Source organism: Gorilla gorilla, chromosome 2 (assembly GCF_029281585.2).
Source record: "Gorilla gorilla gorilla isolate KB3781 chromosome 2, NHGRI_mGorGor1-v2.1_pri, whole genome shotgun sequence".
Lineage (NCBI taxonomy): Eukaryota > Metazoa > Chordata > Mammalia > Primates > Hominidae > Gorilla > Gorilla gorilla.
In genome coordinates, this window is record NC_086017.1 from 9,346,697 (window position 1) to 9,369,506 (window position 22,810).

Sequence of the window (22,810 nt, forward strand, 5' to 3'; positions counted from 1 at the left end):
CTTTTACAATAGTCTCATGAAGAGATTAATATTCCCATTTTAGAGCAGAAGAAATGGCACCCCTAATAGAATCTTTATTTATGGTAGAGAGAAAAGGGGTGTAGAGAAGGATGAAGTCTTCTGGGATGCAGGGAGAGGAACCAACTCTGGAGAGCTTTGCTGAGTTTCTGCTGCTGGAATAAAATTAATAGATATATAAGGCTGGGCACAGTGGCTCATACAGGTAATCCCAGCACTTTGGGAGGCCAAAGCAGGCAGATCACTTGAGGCCAGGAGCTCAAGAACAGCCTGGCCAACATGGTGAAAGCTTGTCTCTAGTAAAGATACTAGAGATGTATCTGGCGTGGTGGTGCACACCTGTAATCCCAGCTACTAGGGAGGTTGAGGCATGAGAATTGCTTGAACCCAGGAGGCAGAGGTTGCAGTGAGCCAAGATCATGCTACTGCACTCCAGCCGGGGTGACAGAGCAAGACTCTGTCTCAAAAAAAAAAAAAATTAAATTAAATTAAATTAAAGGATAAATAAAACTCCCAGAGGACTACGGAGTCACAGAAGATGAGGCTGGAAGAGATCACAAAGAGCATCTAGTCCGTCTAGTAATAGTCCATCTAGTCCATCTAGTAATAACTAATAATAAAGTACTAAAATCTACAAATTTTTTAAAAATCAGAGCATATCCAAGGTTGCCATCCCTTTAACTATGCCCACCAGTTTCGCTCAATAGTATTTTAGTGATATTTTCTTGAGAAGATACACAGTGTAGATATAGCCAGCTCAGAGAGAACTGCAAACTGTCCAGGGCCTACAAACAGCTGCTTAAGCAAGAGACCTGTGGTCCCTTTTCTGTACTACCTTTTCTTATACCAATACCACAATGTTTTAATTACTGTCACTGAAGATAACATTTTGTTATCTGGGAGAACCATCCTCCTCATTCTTCCTTTTCAAAACTTTTTTGGCTATTCTTTCAGATGAACACCTTCCCCCAATAATTTGCATTCAAATTGTATTAAATTTAGTTATATGTTAAATTAGGGAACAATGGGCACTTTTTATAATACTGGGTGCCTGCTGAAACTTCACATCCTCAGAGAGCCTCTCTCTAATCATCTTATATAAGCTGTCATCAGTGGTCACTCATGTGGTCTGGTCTTAGCATTCATGTGCTAAGTCTGATCAATTCTAGACATACTTGTTCTTTCCTCTCTGTAAGCACAGTTTCTGTATTAAGCACCAATTACACTGGGGTCATTAACATCTTTCTCAATAATTTTAAGAGCCCCTGAGTGGTCTGTGTGTGACTAGAACATAAGCTCCCAGAGGGAAGGGATTTTGTTTTCAACAGAGATCCACTACTGTAAAGATATCAATTCTCCCTATATTAAGCTATGGTAATTAAATATAATGTTGAATACGGTACACACCAAGCACCCAAAATAGTGTCTAGCACAAGTAGCTGTTGAGCACCCACTCTTTGCTAGAAAATGGGGATACAATAATTAGAAAACAGATATGAATACATCAATCACACCTTCTCATCCACAACACAGTATTTCTCTCCATTTATTCATAGTCAAGTCATTCTTGTCCTTTGGTTAAAACTAGTTTCCTTCATTATAGGGACCTTGAACATTTCTTGTTTATTCCTCAGTATTTTAGCACTTTTGATACTATCTAAACAGGATAGTTTTTCTATTAGACTTTCAAACTGTTTACTGCTTACTTGTATACTGTATTTTCTCTCCAGCCATCTTACTGAACTCTTGTTAGTTCTGACACAAAACTCAAGAAGATTAACAGAAAAACTGCCATTTACAAATAAAAACTGTCTCCCTTCTGCTACTTTATTTTTTTCTTCTTATTCTCATTTCCTATTTTATTGCTTTAACCAACCCCTTCAGGACAATACAGATGAAGAGCAATGACAGCAGACAACCTTCCCTTTTTCTAAAATTAAAAGCAAGTTTGGTATAATATTTGCTGTTGGTATCTGGAATATAGTTGTTTGGATATTCCTTGTTAAGAAAGCTTCTTTCTAATTCTAATTAGTTTTGCTTTACTGTTGTTTTCTATACCAGAAAAGACTAAAATTTTTAGGCTTTGTTTTCATTAATTTATAAATGTAACATAGAGCATTAACAGATTTTGTAAAACTGATCCAATGTATTTCTAGAATAAAATCTAGTCTGTCACAGTGTATTATGCTTTAATACACTACTGAATTTGATTTGTAAAATTAAAAATTGTTGTGTGAGAACAGTCTGTAATTTTATTTTATTATTTTTTTGAGACCAAGTTTCGCTCTTGTCCAGGCTGGAGGGCAGTGGCGCAATCTCGGCTCACCGCAACCTCCACCTCCCGGGTTCAAGTGATTCTCCTGCCTCAGCCTTCCTGAGTAGCTGGGATTACAGGCATGCACCACCACACCCGGCAAATTTTGTATTTTTGGTAGAGACGGGGTTCCTCCATGTTGGTCAGGCTGGTCTCAAACTCCCGACCTCAGATGATCCTCCCACCTCAGCCTCCCAAAGTGCTGGGATTATAGGCGTGGGCCACCATGCCCAGCTGTAATTTTATTTTTTATGCACTTTATGCAGCTAGGTTATTAATAAAAGGCAAGGAAAGATGACAAGAGTAATTAATCTATACACTACAGAAAGGAGAATAAAGTTATGACTATGTCTATTAATAGTGCAACTGTTATAATTATCAAAGATAAAGTTATGACATAAGTGAAATCTGCCATGATGACTCTAATAAATTTATGTTTAAAATCTGTAAAGTTTTTGTATTAAAGTTTTTGAAAATAAAAGAATTTATTTAGGTAAACTGGCACACATTTGCTTGTTTTATTACCTATAAACAGCTAGGAGAATAAAAACTAACACTCAAACTTTTCTAAAAGCTTAATATATTTTAATAATTAAGTTAGTTATATTTACTTGTCATATGCCTTAAAAGAGCTTTAACTGGCTGATTCAATTATTCAAAGGCCCAAAACTATACGGCCCAAAAAGCCTGACACATTATTTATTTCCCTACAAATGTGGAAATCTTATCAAAATGAAGGTATACACATGTTGCTGAGCATATAAAACACCATCCCTGTCACAGGAAAATAAAGGAAGACATTGAGTCTGTTTCATAATTAATGAAAAAGAGGGATGTGCTAGAGACAACACAGTGAGTCAGTGGCAACCCCAGAACTAGAACACAGTGATTGTGACCTCCAACCAGGCTTCTTCCCATTATATCACCATCACTGAGGTGGATGAGCCTGAGATGTCACCATATCCCCTCACCTGCTTCTTCACTGAGACTGATGAATTCCAACAGAAACAACATCCTTTCACAGCTGTTTACCATGAATATCGTCTCAAATTCATTCAGATCTCTTTGTCTCAAACAACACAGAATTTCAACATCCTTCTCATTTATTCTCACAACAGCCTCACTGCACAGCAGGGCTACACAGTCTGCAGGTGTGGAAACTGAGACAAAGTCACCATCTAGAGCCAATCAACCTTCTAGTCCTGTCCTTGTCTCCTTAAACTACGTCTGTACCTCTTTTTATAGTACTTTATTTATACCATGCCTTGAGTTTTCCTAAATTTATGTAAAACAGAGAATAGTACTTAATAGAACTGTTATGAAGATTAAATGAGTTAATATATATAAAAATAATAAGAACAGTGCCTATCACATCGAAAGCACACCATAAATATTAGCTATTTTTGTTTTTACTCAAAATTATCAAATGTGTCCAAGGACTTTCCAGTCCAAAGCTTCTGACTGCTTTTTCAATGGGGATGTGTCATAACTCCTAAGCCAATGAGGTCCAAAATGTATTTAACTCGCTCTCCAAACGGGCTCCTTTTTCTGGCTTCACCAGTACTATTGCCACGCTGCAAATCTGACTTTGATTCTTCAACCTTCCCTACCTCCAATATCTAATCCATTGCTAAGTCTGATCAATTCTAGATATACTTGTTCTTTGCTCTCTGTAAGCACAGTCTCTGTAAGCACCAATTACACTGGGATCATTAACATCTTTCTCAATAATTTTAAGAGCCACTGAGACCAGTCTCCCTGCTTTTCTTTTTCTTTCTTCAATCCATTCTTCACACAGCTGCTACCATGATCTCCCTAAATGACAATTCTTATTTTACTCTGCTGTTATATTAGCAACCAAACTCTCATTCAGCCTTAACAGCAGAATAAAGCCTCAACTTCTTAACGGGTACCGAAAGGCTTCTGGAGCCAAACTATCTTTCCACCCTTCTCACCCGCAACATTTCAAAAAGGGACTATTTACTGTTCTCTCAAAACACTGAACTCCTTTTTGACTCTCTGCATTTTCCCATCTCCTTACTTTTGCTCGGACCCTACCCTCACTTAGAGGGGTCTTCTCTTCATCTCCGCCCATAAATGCCATTCTTCATATGCCATTTAGTCATGTCTTACATTATGCCCAAAAAGTGCTTTCTCTATTCCCTTTATAGTTTCAGAGAATTTTATAGCTGGGGTCACCTCATCTTACAAATAACCGTGTCTGCAAATGCTAAAATCAAGTAATCAAGGTGACCGGCAGGTAGGCCTAGAATTTAGATACAACTTCAAATCTTTTCCTAAACCACATCTTCCCCCTTTCATAGTATTTAATCACACCTTGTCTTGTATTTTAGTTATTTATGTAATTATTCGTATGTTCATTCAATTGTGTGAAGAGTAAAGGCAAATGTATTTCAGATACATCAGTTGTATGAAGTAGAACTTCAGATGTTTGTTGAACCTAATAAAAATTGCAACAAGAAATACAGCAACTCAAGATTAACCCAGCTACATGGGGTGGGGGCAGGGGGGTGGTTCACCGGGGGGGGAACAAAAGAGTGGGGGCCACATGGCAGCTCCCCTCTGCCACCTCAGAGTAAATGTCACTTTAATATAATAAAGTCCCTGAACATAGCTAATAATTTCTTCCTCTGAGGAAAATAACAGTTGCCACTCTCACAGGCATCTAAGATTAAATGAAGCATTGCAGGTAGAAGACTTAACATATGGCCAGGCGCGGTGGCTCACGCCTGTAATCCCAGCACTTTGGGAGGCCGAGGCAGGCAGATTACGAGGTCAGGAGATCGAAACCATCCTGGCTAACACGGTGAAACCCCGTCTCTACTAAAAATACAAAATATTAGCCGGGTGTGGTGATGAGCGCCTGTAGTCGCAGCTACTCGGGAGGCTGAGGCAGCAGAATCGCTTGAACCCGGGAGGTGGAGGTTGCAGTGGGCCAATATCGCGCCACTGCACTCCAGCCTGGACGACAGAGCGAGACTCTCAAAAACAACAAAACAAACAAACAAAACACTTAACATAGTGCCTGGTATATCATTGCTGGTACATCATTTCTAGTCTTGGCCTTCCTCTCCTTTAATACAGCCTGTTCTACTATCCAGCCCGGCCATGACACTCCTCTGCCTTAAAACCTTCCACCTCTTCCCACCACCTCCCTTACTGGATCAAGTCCAAACTGTTTGGTCTGGCCTTGTAGAAGCTGCTTCCAAGTCCTATCTCAGCCCGAGTTGCCTCTCCAGGCTCAGCACCTGCTGCTTCCCACCACCACCACTAGGGTCACATCAAACTGTACTTGGCTCCCTAAACACACAAGTTCTGCTAGGCCGTCTCATTCTTGTGAGTTTTCACCCATAATATAGTGGAAAAGCACTGGTTTTAAAATCAGACCTGGGTTCACTTCCAGCTCTATTACTTACGAGCTCCGTGACCTTGGGCAAATCATTTCTACTCTCAGGGACTAATTCCTTATTTATAACGTTACGACCAATTGTGTGTGTGTGTGTGTGTGTGTGTGTATATATATATATATATATGACCAATTGTGTGTGTGTGTATATATATATATATATATATATATATATATATATATATATATCTCCTACCTTATAGTGTTGCTGGGAGGATTCAATGAATTAATGCATGGAAAGTAATTAGCATCCTGCCTGGTATCTAGAAAGGACTTGATCATGTTAGCTATAATTAGTAGGGTATCTTTCTACTTCACTTCTCACAGCACTAACTACATTGTACTGTGACTGCCTCTTTATGTGTCTGTCTCCCTACTGGATTGTAAAGTCCATGAAAGCACGAAGTATATCTCTTCCAGCGTTACGTGTACACGTTAATTACTCAAATGATATCTCTTGAATAAACGAATGCTTTAAATGGGTCCTGTTACCAAACACCTTCCCAAGGCTGTGAGTAGATGCACGCTCCAATATTGTCTCATTTTCCCGCGGCTTCCTCACCCCACTCTATGCACTCTGCACCGGTGATACCACTTTAAGGTAGGTGACCGTCCCCCTCGACTGTGAGCCCCTAGGGTTGTATACTCACCTCGCATGCAAGTTTGAGGATTAAGCGACATAAGCTAAGGAAAATGACTGGTTGGTGCTTAATAAAATGTATCACTATTATTCACGGAAGGAGAAACAGGTCGCTGTGGAGGGCGAAAGGGGGAGGATTCTAGAGCCACTGCAGGATGCGACAGGGTGGGGTAGAGAGGGGAGGCGACTCCCAAAGCTGCGGAGGGGACCTCCGGGGGTCGACCTGTATATGCGTTGGAGGACTGGGGAGGGGGGCCCGGGTCCCAGGATCCGCGGAGCCCAAGCGGGGCTAGGCCCAGGCCCGAGAAGCCGCAGCCCCATGTCTCCCTTGCCTGTCCTCCGGATAGCCTCACCTCATCTACTTTCAGCTCCTCTAGAGTGGGCAGCTCCACTATCCCCGGCATGACGGCTGCAGCCCCGACCCCGACGAGAAGCCCTCAGCCGCGTCGCCCCGGTCTCCTCGAACTACCCTTTCGACCGCCGAGCGCCACACGGCGCCTGCGCATGCGCATCTGGCAACACGCAGGCGTATTGCCCTGCCCAACCACGAGCGAGGGAGCGTGCGCAATACCGAGAACTCTTCGGCCTCCAGCGGGGTGGGGCTCCGATTCGGCTCCGCCCACCCCTCCAGGTTGTCATAGTGATGCCGTATCCACTGAGACTCCGGATCCCAACAGCTGGAAGCTAAAAACAGGCGCCATGGAGTACACAGGGAGCAAATATATCGGGGAATATGTAGATGGGAGGTAAGGGGCTCATTTGATTCACTTACTATACCTTGAATAGCTGTGACTGGAAAAAGACGGCTTTTTGCTTCTGCGAAACACCTTGTGCCAGGCACTTTCACAAACTTGCCCGAGTAATTTTTTCAAGGACCGTATCTAACAAGCAGCAAAGCTGAGATGCATTCATTCCATATATACTTATATGTGTGTGTGCATCGACTGTGTGTGTGTGCTATCTGCCAGTTTTAAACATAGGAATATTTAAAATGTCAAGATCCTTGCTCTTAGGGAGTTTATAATCCAGTTGGAGATGTATTGCCAATAAACAAATAAGTGATAAAATAATTACAGATAATGGTAAATGCTATAAAAACAAACACGAAGATTAGGGAAGAGAGACTGGCTAATCTGAATCTACACGGTCGCTTCCTTCCAGGAGGAGTTCACGATCTAGGGATTATTATAGAGGATTTTATACACAAATCAGTGTAGTGGACTAGTAGTAAAAAACAATTCAACAGTTTTTTTTCCTTTTCTTTTCCTTCCTTCCTTCCTTTCTTCCTTCCTTCCTTCCTACCTTGCTCTCTTTCTTTCTCTCTCTCTCTCGTTTTTGTTTTATTTTCAGACAAGATCTCGCTCTGTTGCCCTGGCTGGAGTGCAGTGGCCTGTTCACTGATTACTGCAGCCTCGACCCCCTATGCTCAAACAATCTTCCCGCTTCAGCCTCCCAAGTAGCTGAGACTACCGGTGTGCACCACTACCCCCAGCAAATTTTTCAACGCCTTTTGTAGACACGGCGTCTTGCTATGTTGTCCAAGCTGGTCTCATACTCCTGGGCTCAAGTGATCCTCTTGCATGAGCCACCGTGCCCAGCAATTCAACAATGTTGAGTGGCTACCGAGTACCAGGCCCTGGAATTGACTCTGGGCACAATCCCTGTCTTCAGAAAGTTCATTCAAACATGATGGGACAAGTAGACATAACAGATAACTGCGATTCAGTGTGATAAGAGCTGTAGTAGAGAGAAGCAGAGGAAACACAGAGGTGGCCACTCTTTTTTGCCAACCACCCTGGATGAAGAAAGTGGAATCTCTGTTTTTATAGCTGAGGAAACCAAGGCTGGACGATATGAAGTGGTTTGCTGAACCAGTGCTAGTTGTCGGGACTGTGAAGCACTCCCACCTTGGGGCTCTGTATTCACAAGTTGGTGGAATTCCAGGGCATTTTGAGTTAATAGGAAAGAGGGATCTGTGGTCTGGACAGGGATAGGAGATAGATTCCTAGAGAGGGTGGTAGGAATGCTATGGGATGCTATCTCTCTAATCATTACATCAATTTTGCAAGGAAAATGTTATTATCTTTCCAGGTAACAAAGGTGACCCTTACAGGGCTTGAGACACTTATCCTACTCAGCAGGTAAGTGGCAGAGGTGCTTGGTGTGTACTCCCTCTCACTACTCAGTGAGATAGTTCAGGCTGACCTTGCAAATAAAGGAACAGAAGTTAAGAGAAGCAAAATGACTGGCCCACCATTATGGATACACAGCTAGGAAGTAACAGAGTCAGGATTTGAACCCAATCCTCTGTCCAAACCACATTCTTACTTTTCACAAGGCCCTGCTACAGTGAAGGTGGTAGAATTTTGGCAGATAGAGATGGGGTATTGGGCATTTCAGGCACAAAAAGTTGAGAAACTACATTAATTTTTGATGGGCTGTATATGGGTGAGAGAGAAACACACAGACAAGGTAAAAGAGGGAAGGCTTTCAACCATTTGCCTTTGGCCTTCTGTGTATTTTCATTGGGTTTTTGTGCCAAATCAGCCATTTCCATGCTTTGGCCCTAGGAATTTGGCCTTTGCTTGAGGTTGTCTGGTACCTCTGTAACCACAATAGGGATTCCCAGACCTGAACAGGGCTTCCCAATTTCCCATAACTAGCAAGAAGTCAGCAGTTTTTCACTTGTTATACTTCTTTTCATAAGTTGGATATGTGTTATTCTGTATTGATTTTGTGTTTTTAACAACAGTTAACTAGAATTCTATTTGGGGCATCTCAAATTTCAGCATGTAATGAGAGCATGAGACAGGTCTGGGCTCAAGTCTGCCATTTGCTTGTTGTACACTTAATCAACCATCCATATCTCAGTTTCCTCATCTGTAAAATGGGAAAGCAATGCACATTCAGCAGCAGTGTTTCAAGGAATATGTAATGATCATATATGGGTGTTATTTACAAATGGTAGATACTCAATCGATTTTTTTTAATTTAGGGAGGGGATATTTTCCTCTTGGAGTTTAAATGAATAGAGTAACCTCTCTATACAGTAGGAAGTTGATATTTAACGTTTGGTTTAAAAAGTTTATGTAGACTCTCCATGGCTGATAGGAACATCAAGTGGTACGACTGCTTTGGAAAAGTTTGGCAGTTTCTTGAAAAGTTAAACAGCCATTCCACTTATAGGTATTTACCCCAGAAATGAAAGTGTATATCTACACAAAGACATGTATACAAGTACTCATAGCAGCCTTATTTATAATAACCAAAACTAGAAACAAACCCAAATGTCATCAACAGGGGAATGAAGAAACTAATTGTGGTATATCCATTCATCGGAATACTACTCAGCAATAAAAAGGAGTGAACTATTGGTACACAGAACAACATGAATGAATCTCAAAAAATTATGTTAAGTGAAAGAGGCCAGACAAAAAAAGAGTAGACACTGTATGATTCCATTTATGTAAAATTCTAGAAAATGCAAATCTATGGTGACAGAAAGTAGATCAGTAGTCACCTAGAGATGAGGATTGTGGGCAGGGGCAAGGAGGAAGTATTACAGAAAGGCATGCAGAAACTTTTGTGGGGAGTAGATATTTTGTCTTGATCGTGATAATGTTTTCCCAGGTGATGTCAAAACGTGTCAAATTGTACACTTTAAACACGTGGCCTATTGTATGTCAATTACACTTCAATAAATCTACTTAAAAAAAAACCTTAAAAGAGACATGATTTCCCTGTACCACGTGTGAATATTAAAAAAAAAAAAGGTTAATGTAGTATCTGTCTGACCTCAATATTATGGTTTCTTTGGAGTAGTCGCACAATGGAGTTCTAGATAACTCCACTCCAAAGCACCACAAGGTAAGTGCCAGAAGAGACCTACAGACACAGGGGAGGAAGGGATGCCCATAGCATTTATGTAGTAACTACTGTGCTCTGGGTGGCTTTGCCTGCATCTTCTCTTCACAGGGACTCTTTGAGATAGATATCATTATACTGTTTTACAGATGGGAAAAGTAACGCTCGGAGTAAACTTGCCCAAAGTCACCCAGTTAGCATTTGGCAGAGCAGGTATTAAAACCCAGGTCGATCAGACTGTAAAGCCCACGTGCTTCCTACAATAGAGCCCTGCTGCTGGGGCCCTTCAGAGGCCACATACAGTCGGAGCCGTCCTTAAAGGCTTCGTGGAAGAGATAGTATTTGAAATGGGCCTTGAAGGTTGGGTAGGATTTAGGTGGTTGGAGATGCAAGGTGAAGAATTCTTTTTCTAGAAGTTTCTAGGCAGAGGGAACAGCATGAGCAATAGCCCAGAGGGCACGTATGGAGTAGAGCTGGCAGTTCAGTTTGGCAGGAGAGTGGGTTGTGCCCAGAGGAGTTATGCAAAGGGAAGCTGGACAGGCGGTCTGTGCTCTGGCAAAGAAATTTCAATACCATGCACAATTCTGGTGGTGGAGGAACCACTGATAGATCCTGGTAGGGCCAAGCATCAGGAAATAAAAGTTACAGAGTTCATCTCTGTAACTCTCCTCATAATGCATATGTGTGGTAGAGACTCAGTAAATGTTGGCTGAATGAATGAATGAATGAATCATAGGTTTTGAGGGGTTTGTTTGAGACAGGGTCTCACTCTGGAGGGCTCTGGCTGGAGTGCAGTGGTGCAGTCTTGGCTCACAGCAATGTCCACCCCACCAGACTCAAGCGATCCTCCCACCTCAGCCTCCCCAGTAGCTGGGACCACAGATATGCGCCACCATGCCCAGCTAATTGATAGGTATTTGAGATCTGGAAATCATATCCTTATTATGGATTGAAGCCTTCACTATAAAGTGGTTTTTTTCTTCTTTTTAACTTACTTTGAATTTAGAAGGCAGGCTTTTCGCCTTGAATGAATTTTTTAAAATGGAAGAGAAGGAGGGAGAAAGGAAGGGAAAGAGAGAGAGAGAGTGAAGGAGAAAAAGAAGAAGGGAGGAGAAGGAGAGAAGGAGGGACAGAGAGGAGGGAAGCAGGAAAAGTGAAGATGGGGAGATCAGCTCAGAGCTCACTGCAGTTGTCCCAGTAGGAGGCAGCAGAACCCTGGGCCAAGGCAGAAGCAGTGAAGCTGCAGGAAAGAGAAAAATGTAGGAGAGGTTTGGGGATTTTACTGCCAGGAGTTGGCAGCTGATTGGCTCCAGTCCCGTCCAGAGATGGCTTACAGCCCCAGCCCTGGGCCCAGCTCCTGGCCTTGAACCAGAGGATTCTGATACCATTCATGGAAATAGAGAACTCTAAGGAGGTGCTGCTTAGGGGAGGAGGAGATGAGTTCTGTTTTAGGCGAGTTGGAGATGTCTGTGAGAGGTCTGAACAGTGATGTCCAGTTCGAGGTAAGAAAAGGGGTGGGGTCTAACCTCAGAGAAGGGTGTAGAACTTGAATATGGAGATGGTGCTTAGAAATGATAGATGTGAGCTCAAGCAAAGAGTACAGGAGGGAAGGAGAAGAGGAATTCTCCCTTCCCCCCATGTCTTGCACTAGAATAAAAGTGAAATAGTTTTCAATTTCTTGTTCTATGCCGGGCATTCTGCTATAGTTTCACAACCATCGTCTCACTCAGTTATCTCAACAACTTTGTCATCCACTCTGTTCACTGACTACTCTTTCTGTTTCCTTCATTCTTTACTCAGGAGACGTTTATGAAGCACCTGCTTAGTGGTTCTAGGAGCTGAGGATACCAAAGTCTTCCTTTAAAGAAGCTTTTCTTAAATACCGGAGATAAGATATCTAATTACAAAACAAGATAGAAAGTGTTACGCATCCCGACAGAGGTACTAGCAAAAGCCTTAAAAAGGTCAGAGTTAGGAGAGGAGCCTTCAGCTTGTTAGGAGGAATGGAGAAGGAATGAATGAAAGCATATTTATTAAGCACTCACTATATGTCAGGCCCTTTACTAGGAAAATCGTTATATGTTACCTGTATTAATTGCAGCCATTTCACCCATAAAGAAACTGGTCAGCCCGGTGCAGTGGCTCACACCTATAATCCCAACATTTTGGGAGGCTGAGGCAGGAGGATCATTTGAGCACAGGAGTTCTAGATCACCCTGGGCAACATAGGGAAACCCCATCTCTACAAAAAAAAAAAAAAAATTAAATAAGCCAGGCGTGGTGGGGCACACCTGTGGTTCCAACTACTTGGGAGGCTGAGGTGGGAGGATCACTTGAGTTCAGGAGATTGAGGCTGCATTGAGCCATGATCACACTGCTGTACTCCAGCCTGGGAGACAGAACAAGATCTGGTCTTGGGAAAAAAACAAAAAACAAAACAAAGAAGCTAGTCAACTGGTCAAGCTGGTGTCCCTGCCTTGTTCTCCTGTATGAGCCTGTCTTCCTCCTGCATAGCACTTATCACACATTGTATAATCACTCAATTTTGTCACCCACTAGACTGTGAGCCCCCGAGGACAGGGACTGCATCTGCCTTGATCACTGTTGAATCTGTGTTGTATTCAGCAAGTTGGACCATCAGCATAGTCCCTGACAAAATGTAGGTGCTCTGTAAATACCTGTTTGGAAGGAAAGAAGGAAGGGAAGGAAGGGAGGGAGGCACAAGCAAAGAGGTTTGGGAAAGTATCTGTATTAGTCTGTTCTCATGCTGCTGTAAGGACATAACCAAAGACTGGGTAATCTATAAAGGAAAGAGGCTTAATGGACTCACAGTTCCACATGGCTGGGAAGGCCTCACGATCATGGTGGAGGCAAAGGGGGAGCAAAGGCACATCTTACATGGCAGCAGGCAAGAGAGCATGTTCAGGGGAATTGCCCTTTATAAAACCATCAGATCTCATGAGACTATTCACTATCATGAGAACAGCATGGGAAAAACCCACCCCCATGATTCAGTTACCTCCCACTGAGTCCCTCCCATGACATGTGGGGATTATGGGAGCTACAATTCCAGATGAGATTTGGGTGGGGACACAGCCAACCAATATCAATATCCACGATTTTATATATATATATATATATAATGGTGGTAAGCTTCAAACCCTTACTCCTGTCTCTAAATTTCATATTTTCCCTAATATTCCACTTGTGGCATAATAGGAAAGGATGGATTGGTCATGGGGGACAGAGAAATCACAGAACCAGCTGCCAGAAAACCTGGGCTCTAGTGTCCACAGTTTTTACTGTGTGTGGTTTTGGGCACATCTCTACACTCTCTGGGCCTACTAAGGGGGTTTATTTCAGGGAGCAGTGTGAACTCCAAGGTGAGAGTGAGCCTCTAGGTGAAGGGGAGAATGAACAGAGCAAACTCTATTCCCCTCTTTTCGTTTTTGAGCTTTTGAGGGAAACAAAACAAAAATTTTGTTTTCAGCAGAGTACTGCTGGGATGAGAAGGATGAGAATGCTGAGAACGGGGTTCCTGCTCACTCTGTTGCCTGCCAGCTCTGATCCTCCAGCTGTCACACAGGGCTCAGTGATTTCCCTGTGTCTTTACAGGATGGAGGGCAAAGCCAAGTATATCCTCCCTACCGAAACAATATATGTTGGGGAAATGAAGGATGGCATGTTTCACGGCGAAGGAACCATGTACCTCCCCAGTGGAAGCCAATACGACGCCATTTGGGAAAACGGATTGGCCATAAAGGTGATCAGCTGGGGGGGCGGGTGCTGTGGAGGAGAGATCCTCGGGCAAGAAGAGCCTCACCCTCTGGCGCCCCATCGTCCCTGTCTGGTGCCCACCTCGTTCCATTCACTCTTCTCTTTGCTTCTCCCCTACTCCCCCAACTTTTTTTTTTTCTTTTTTTTTTTTTTTTTTTTTTTTTAGTCTCACTCTGTCACCAGGCTGGAGTGCAGTGGCACAATCTCGGCTCACTGCAACCTCCACCTCCTGGGTTCAAGCGAGGCTCCTGCCTCAGCCTCCCGAGTAGCTGGGACTACGGGCATGCGCCACCATGCCCAGCTAATTTTTGTATTTTTAGTAGAGATTGGGTTTCACCATGTTTGCCAGGATGGTCTCAATCTCTTGACCTTGTGATCCACCCGCCTTGGCCTCCCAAAGTGCTGGGATTACAGGTGCACAGGTGCGAGCCACCGCACCTGACCTTTTTTTTTTTTTTTTGAAAACGAGTCTCTGTCGCCCAGGCTGGAGCATAGTGGTGTGATCTCAGCTCACCACAACCTCTGCCTCCTGGGTTCAAGCTATTCTCTTGCCTAGGCCTCCTGAGTAGCTGGGATTACAGGTATGTGCCACCATGCCCGGCTAATTTCTCCCTGCTTCTGGATCTCCCAGGGCTCTAGAATCCTCTCCCTCTAGATCTGGAAGGATCTGTGGAGAGGCCAGGATGAGTTTGCATCTGTTACACCACTTACTGCCTGATCTTAGGCCCACGACTTCACCTCCCTGAGAGTTCTTCACCTATCAACTCGGGACAGTTAGTTGCATTAGTTATGTGTTGGTACTATAACAGGTTACCACAGATTTAGTCTGAAATCAGCACAAATGTATTATCTTACAGTTCTAGAGCTCAAAAGTCTGAAATAGGTCAGCAAGCCTGCATTCCGTCCAGAGGCTCTATGGGAAAACCTGTTTCCTTGCCTTTTCCAGCTTCTAGAGGCTGCCTGCATTCCTTGGCTCATGGCCACGCATCACTCCGACCTCTGCTTTCATCATCACGCCACCCTTCATCCCTCTGCTTTCATCGTCATCTCATCTTCTCTCACCCTGACCTTACTATTTCCTTCTCATAGGAACCTTGCAATCATATTTGGCACACCCAGATAATCCAAATAATCTTCCCACTTCAGGATCCTTCATTTAATTGCATCTGCAAAATCCCTCTTGCCATGTAAAGTAGCATACTCACAGGTTGCAGCAGACAGGGACATCTTTGGGGGACCATTATTCAGCCTACCACAATAGTACAAGGCACCTCAATATATATATGTGAACACTTTGCTAAGTTCCCAGCACACAAGAGGCACTCAATAAGTGTTAGCTCTTATTACCACCATCACTGCTACTATCATTATAACTTACCTAATCCAAGGATTCTTACCCCCTGGTATTTGTGAGTCATGAATAGAATTCAGGGAGTCACTGAAACCTCTTGATTTACATACAGAAATTTCTGTGTAAAGGGGACTAAGTTTTTCTCCAGGAAAAGCATCTATAGCTTTCATCAGTTTCACTAAGAGCATCTTGGGGCCTGACTCATGACCTAAAAAAGGTTAAGAAATGCTCCTTGTTTTATAGCTTGGAGAGTCTAAGCCCCAGGAAGGGGATGTGACTTTCCCGAGGTCACACAGTGAATTAATAGTATCATTGGAATTTCCACCCGTGTTTCCTGATGCCCAGGCCAATGCAATTTCTACATCCTGAGGCTTCCTTTAGCAGTAAGGCAGCAAAGGCAGAATGTATGCATTTGGACAAAGGGCCGTGGCTGATGGCTCTGACCTTTCCAGCTATAATAATAATAAAAGAATAATAACATTTATTGAGGGCTTACTTTGTGTCAGTGTGTCAGTCAGGGTTCTTCAGAGACACAAAACCGATAGGATATACAGAGATGTATGGAAAGAGATTTATATTAGGGATTGGCTCACAAGATTATGGAGGCTAAGAAGCCTCCCAATCTTCCCTCTGCAACCTGGAGGCCCAGGAAAGCTGTTAGTGTAGTTCCAGTCCAAACCCAAGGGCCTCAACCAGGGGGATCAATGGTGTAAGTCCCAGTCAGAGTTCAAAGGCCTGAGAACCAGGAATGCTGATGTCCAAGGGCAAGGAAGATGGATGTCCCAGCACAAGCAGAGACAGGGAATTGGCGCTTCCTCTGCCTTTTTGTTCTATCCAGGCCCTCAACGGATTGTATGGTGCCCACCCACTTTGGTGAGGGTGGAACTTCTTTGCTCAGTCCACTGATTAAAATGTGAATCCCTTCTAGAAACGCCCTCATGAACACACCCAGAAATGTTTTACGAGCTATCTGGGCATCCCTTTCACTTAACCCAGTCAAGTTGCCTCACAGAATCAACCATCACAGCCAGGCACTGTGCTAAATGCTTCAAGTGTGCTATCTCATTGAATTTTCAATCAACCCTATTTTATGTACACTATCATTAACTTAATTTTACAAATGAGGAAATGAAGGGCCAGAGAGAGTGGGTCATCTGCCCAAGTTCATCTGCCAAAGTGAGTTCACCCACTTTGAGCGGCAGGGACAGGGCTCGGCACTTATACCCATTCCCTCTTGTCGTCACAACCATAGTAATTGTGATAGTTACCACTTCTTTACTGCAGCCATCAGAAAGGCCCCCACTTCCCTTGATATCTGAACCTCTTGGCCAAAAGCCTTCAGCTTCCTCAGATGCACATGTGTGCTCCTTGTCTTCCAGGGCACATATACCTTCGCAGATGGGCTGCACTATGATGAGAAGAACTGGCATTACTGCGACGGCTATGATCAGAGGTTTTACACAGAGATCCTCAATGGCTTGAAGCCTGCAGGTACCCAGGCACCCACCCTTTCCTTCATACCCAAACTGAGAGGGAAACTAACACAGTTTCGGATAAGTGGACTGTGTCCTACTGAAGTAACTTAAAGGGGAAGAGGAACTGAGCAGGCGTAGAAGAATACAAAAGAGCCAGGTCCTGGAGCCAGGAAGGCCAGTCCTCATATCTCAGCTCCACTGTGCTAGCCAGAGGACCATGGGCAAGGGACTTTACCCACTGTGCCTCAGTTTCTCCCCTTCAAAATGGAGTCAATCAGCTGGGCGTGGTGACTCATGCCTGTAATCCCAGCACTTTGGGAGGCCAAGGCGGGTGGATCACTTGAGGTCAGGACTTCCAGACCATCCTGGCCAACATAGTGAAACCTGTCTCTACTAAAAATACAAAAATTAGCCGGGTATGGTGGCATGCCTGTAATCCCAGCTACTCAGGAGGCTGAGGCATGAGAATCGTTTGAACTCACGAGGTGGAGTTTGCAGTGAGCTGACATCACGCCACTGCACTCCAGCCTGGGCGACAGAGCGACACTCTGGTCTCAGAAAAAAAAAAAATCAAAATGGGGTCAACAGCATCACCTACCTCCCAAGATTGTTGTAAATAAGATAATTCATGTCAGGTGTTTAGAACAATGCCTTGAATGCATGTGGGTGCACGGTACATGTCAGCTGTTCTTATTCGTGGTACCTACTATAACACTAAAATTATGTAAATATTTTAAAAAGAAAGAGTTAAGGACGAAAGCAGTACTGACAGAGCATGTGCTTTGTGTATCAGGTGCTGGGGGAGGCTCTCTGTAATCCTTGTCTCCCTAATGTCCAGATGACCCTGCCCAGTCAGCCTTCCTAGTCCCATGTCACTCCAGGTTGAGGCTGTGGAGTTCAGACATGGTTCCCTGTGGCAGAGCTCACACTGGCAGCCCAGTCTTCCTCTCTGAGGTCCTCTGTATCATGCTACCTCCCTGCAAAAACCGTGTTTCATCACGGAGGGCTACATTTGGACTATAAGTCTGGATTCAGAGAGTGGCACCTTAAAATTTTGAGACGTGTTCCAGGTCAGGTGAGCCTCAAGACGAAGGGAGGGGAGGGATAGCATTAGGACAAATACCTAATGTAGATGACAGGTTGATGGGTGCAGCAAACCACCATGGCACGTGTATACCTATGTAACAAACCTGCACATTCTGCACATGTACCCCAGAACTTAAAGTATAATAAAAAAAAATAAATAATAAAAAAATAAAAAAAGAAGAGTGTAGTTTTTGGCACAGCAGAGATAATATATCCAAAATGACAGATGGGGAAACAACTCTGTATACTATGAAAACAATCCCAACTTAGCTTGTGAGAGACCATGAGCTGTGGTTGACAGAGCATGGAGCCAGAAATTGTGGGTTTGAGTCCTAGCATTCTCTGTCTATAGCTGGATGAGCCTGCACAAGTCAACCTCCGTCAGGGCAGAAGCCTCCAGGAAGCACCCAGGCACTGGAGTCAGGCAGACCTGAGCTCAAACCCCTATCTCCTTCCCTTCCCAGTTTCATGACCTTGGGTCAGTTAGTTGACTGGGTGAGCCGCCTTCTCTCCCTTTGCCCTCCTGACACTTACTCTGCTATTTTCCTCCTATCCCCAGGCTTCTTTGCCACTGCCTCCTCAACATCCCCCCACCCCCAGTTATTCACATTGAGGTTCCCGGGGCTCTCTGGCTTAGGCATTTTCTGTTTTCATTCTATATGCTCTTCCTGAACAAGTTGATACACTTCTAAGCCTTCAACTACCATCGGCTTCTAAACTGAAATCAGAATCCCTGAGCCTAAGATCCCTGCATCAAGCTTCCCTGACACCTGTATTGGTCGTTCTCAACTTGTTTGCACTGAATTCATTGTCACCCCCACCGTGATGGCTGCCTCACTGAATGTCATGCCCATCCACCTAGGTAAGCCTAATCCTCCCTTCCCCTGCCCCCTAAGTGCAATGGTCCTATGGATTTTACCTCTGAAATATAGACTTTATTTGTTTATTCAACAAATATTTATTGAGCACTTCCATGTGCCAGGCAGCATTCTCTTCATACTCTTTGCCACTGCCCTGTTCCAGCCCTCCATCATCTTTCCCCTTGATGACCTGAGTCCAGAGATCCCCACTTGGCCCCCTTGAGGTCATTCTCCATTCTGCAGTCACTTCCATCTTTTTTTTTTTTTTGAGACAGAGTCTTGCTCTGTTGCCCAGGCTGGAGTGCAGTGGTATGATCATAGCTCACTGTAACTTTGAACTCCTGGGCTCAAGCGATCCTCCTGCCAAGTGATCTGGCCTCCTAAGTAGCTGGAACTACAGGAATGTGCCACCACTCCTGGTTAATTTTTTTTTTTTAAGTTTCTTGTAGAGATGGGTCTTGCCGTGGTGCCCAGGCTTATCTAGAACTCCTGGCCTTAAGCAACCTTCCCTCCTTAACTTGGGATTACAGGCGTGAGCCACCATGCCCGGCCGCTTACATCTTTTAAAGTGTGAATCTGATTGCCTCCCTCCCACCCCGCCCCTTGAGTGCTCCCTATACCCTCAAGATAAGGTTTCAAATTCTCAGAAACAGTGACATTCTCTGGCTCCTGCTCATGTCCCAGCCTCATCCTAGGCTACCCACCCTTCTAGGTTTTTCTCTCTCCCCTCTTGCCATGCTTGCTTTCTCTCTATTTCTCAAAGAGACCACACTTTTTCCTGCCATTCTCTCTGCCTGGAATACTTTAACCCTCTTACTTCACCCAAATAACTCCTTCCCGTCCTTCAGGTCTCAGCTCAACGTCCTGAAGCTGGGAGCCCCTTCCCTGAATTCCCACACTAGGTAAGGTCTCCCTGTGGCATATCACAGCAGCCATGACCTCCTCCCAGGGCTTGGATCGTGAGTGTTCAGCTCGTCTTCCCAAGCTGTGAGCAACATGAGGGCAGGGCCCTAGCACATTGTCTGGCATACAGTGGGTACTCGTTAAAGAGTTATTGTCAAACAGGGATAATGATATTGACATCACAGTGCAGGGTGAAGTATGTGCTTAGGGGAGTTAAGGCAATGACATTAAGAAATATTTCCTAAGCTCCTACTGTATGTCAGACACTGGCTGGACCCAGGGAGACCAGAGTTAAGAGGACATCATCTCTCCCTTCAAAGAGCTGCCAGTCTAGCTGCAGCTTGAGAACCTTGCAAATCACTCCTCCCAGATTAGTTATGATGGGAGGCCTGGACTTTGCCATGGGCTCTTCACCCCAATTAAGGCTGTAGGCAAAAAGCCCTCAGCCTTAAGCCTTAGCTCTCACACAATGGCTGGTTTTGCTAAAGCTAAGCCTCTGCCAGTCTCGTGGTGGCTTTTCCCGAACCTGCCTGGCTCTCCCCGAACCTGCCTGGCTCTCCCCTACTTCTCCTGTGACCCTCAGAAGAGCAACTTGATTCTAAGTAGCTACTTCCTTCCCTTGTCACTCCACACTTTACCTCTCGGGGCTGGCATTGTTAGGGCAACTCGTCCTGCCTGCAAGGCAGGGTGAGGGTTAAAAGTGCCCCGTGACCTCTTGGAGCATCTGTGAGATAGGCATTGGCATGAGGCTTTGGTGAGAGAATGGCTGTAAAGTGCTTGACATGGAGTAAGTTCTCGGTAGTCATTAGCCAGTACATATGGGGTTAGGTTTAGGATCAGGGTCAGTGTCAGGGTTACGGTTAGGCATGTCATTAAGCAACACAAGAGTTCCTACTGTGTGCAAGACTCTGGGTTGTGGGCGTGGTGCTGTGTGCTCAGTGGGCATCCAGCTCTCAGTCTAGAGAACAAGGAACTATAGCAACTATAGTTAGAAGGAACCTGAGAAGTTATTTATTCCAACCTCTCCCTTTACTTGAGCCATGGCGTTTCAAGATACACATACCTAGCGTGCATGACCTAAAAGGTGCACTCAATCTTCTTTCTCTCCCAGAGATCTCAGTGTCCCTGGTCCTGTGGCTGCACCTAGGCTGTCTCCTCTCCTGATGTTGGCACCTGAACATACAGGTTCCAGAGCTGGACTGCCTCCTAGCTGGATAACCTTGGGAAAGTTACTTTAACTTCTCTGAGCCTCAGTTTTCTTATCTGTAAAATGGAGCCACAGAGTTGCTCTCAGGATTAAATAAAAGAGGAGCACAATGCCTGGCACATAATAAACATTCAATGAGTGGCAGCCACCGTGGTAATTTTGGCAAGAGTCAAAGTTCTCCACCACCTGCCCCTTGTCCACCTGATCCATTTCTTTTCTGCTGTTCTCCTTCATACGTGCTCTGGTCTACAAGGTTTCCAGAGTGGGGCTTAAGGATCCATGCCTCTGGCCTCTGCCCACGCTTTGAATGCCACCCCTCTTCTGGATCTGATGCTCTCCTATCCATTTGCCAACTCTGACTTACCCTCAGCATCTGTCTAACTTCAGAACCTGTGCCCTTTGTCATGGTATCCGAAGAAATGGAGGAGGATGGGGTCAAAGGAACAAGAAGACAGAGGGTCTCGTTCCCAAGACCCTGTTCCCAAGAGCCATGTTCAGAAAGTTCCTTTGGGGCACCGTTTCTGCTGGGTTTGCTTCTTGCCCTGAGTAGGGGGTATTTAGTTCAACAGGGGAGCCAGATAGTCACATGAGCCACCAGCCACAAGTGGACCTTATGGGAACACTGGGTTTGGATTTGACCTTGATGGTGAACTAATTGCCCATTATGTTCTTTCAAGGTATGGCTCAACTCACCAATATGGACCCACCTAGAAAAATCCCCAGGGGCTATTACGATTGTGGAGATGGCTTCTATAACCCAGTCACGAGGGTAGTCAAGGACTATAGGAACCGCTTTCTAAGAAACACAGGTAGGTTTCTTCCGACACTGCAGCACGTTTTCTCTTCACCCACATATAAGTATGTGCATCTGTATGTACAAATGTATGCACACACTTGACGAGAAAGAAGCTTTTGCTGATAGAAGATGAAAGTTGATTACCTGGATGTTTTATTTTTTGGACTTCTCGTGGCTGGCAAATCTGTACATAGTCCTAGAGTGAGGTAAAAGGACATTCGTGGTCTAGCTGTGACGGCACATAAATGTCGCACTGAAAGGATTAAGGTACTTATTTTTGTATGCATTCCTTCGATTTTAATGGGCACTTAATATATGCTAGACACTGTGCTTGGTGTTGGGGGAAAAGCAGAGCAAAGCTGGACACAGCCCCCCTTCCTTGTGGAGCTTGCATTCTAAAAGTGGCAGAGAAGTACTATAAACAGTTAATTGTATCATGGAACAGACACAATGAAGGGAAAAACATGGTCCTGTGGGAAGGGAAAGTAGGGGCCCCAGAGAGGTGGGACGGAAGCTGTGGGAGCACAAATAAGGGCTATCAAATCCCGAAGCGGTTAGTCAGAGGAGGTTTCAAGGAGGAAATGACTTCTAAGCTGAGACCTGAAGAATAACTGGGAGTTGACCACAAGGCCTGGGGAGAGGGTTTCCCAGTGAGAGGAAATGACACAGGCAACGGCCTAGAGGGGAGTGATCCCTTGAGGTCCAAGAAGGTTGGTTCATCCTTTAGCCAGGGGGGTAGGTACCTTGGAGGATCCAGAACCTCAGTTTGGTGAGTCAACACAAGGCTGATCAGACGGAGAAGAAACCATTTACAGTGACCACACTCACAGGAGATCAATACACAAATAATAGAACATTTTCCTTTAATGCAGTGATTCCTAAACTTATCCTTTTCTGAAGTCACACTCCCACTAGGAATATCAAAAGATATGGACCCTCTTGCCAGAAAAATGTCCATGCATGCACACACACACATGCGTGCGCCCACACGCGCACATGCATACACACACACACACATTTTGCAGATAGTCTTAAGGGGTGGATGGTCCCTCTAAAGACCTAGGTCAAGAAACCTTGCTCTATAATGAGAAA

The 22,810-nt window shown here is 44.5% G+C and overlaps 2 protein-coding genes across 6 annotated transcripts in view; one reads left to right on the forward strand and one right to left on the reverse strand.

Annotated features, from left to right (window-relative positions):
* LOC129532709 (NADH dehydrogenase [ubiquinone] 1 alpha subcomplex subunit 8-like) overlaps window positions 1-6,911 on the reverse strand; it is a 201,756-nt gene extending 194,845 nt beyond the window's left edge. For 4 of the 5 annotated variants that reach the window (XM_063703552.1, XM_063703550.1, XM_063703551.1 and 1 more), the window contains exon 1: window positions 6,753-6,897. In XM_063703552.1, coding sequence (XP_063559622.1) covers window positions 6,753-6,803 — 51 coding nt within the window. In that variant the 5' untranslated portion in view covers window positions 6,804-6,897. Of the gene's footprint in view, window positions 1-6,752 lie in introns of all 5 variants that reach the window. The other variant, XM_063703553.1, reaches the window with a different exon arrangement.
* An 85-nt stretch (window positions 6,912-6,996) lies between these two features.
* On the forward strand, window positions 6,997-21,988 carry LOC134756370 (MORN repeat-containing protein 5-like). Its single transcript, XM_063703508.1, has 4 exons — window positions 6,997-7,145; window positions 13,879-14,026; window positions 16,771-16,882; window positions 21,600-21,988. The coding sequence occupies exons 1-4, from the start codon at window positions 7,099-7,101 to the stop codon at window positions 21,818-21,820; spliced, it is 528 nt and encodes a 175-aa protein (XP_063559578.1). The 5' UTR covers window positions 6,997-7,098; the 3' UTR covers window positions 21,821-21,988.
* The last annotated feature ends 822 nt before the right edge of the window (window positions 21,989-22,810 follow it).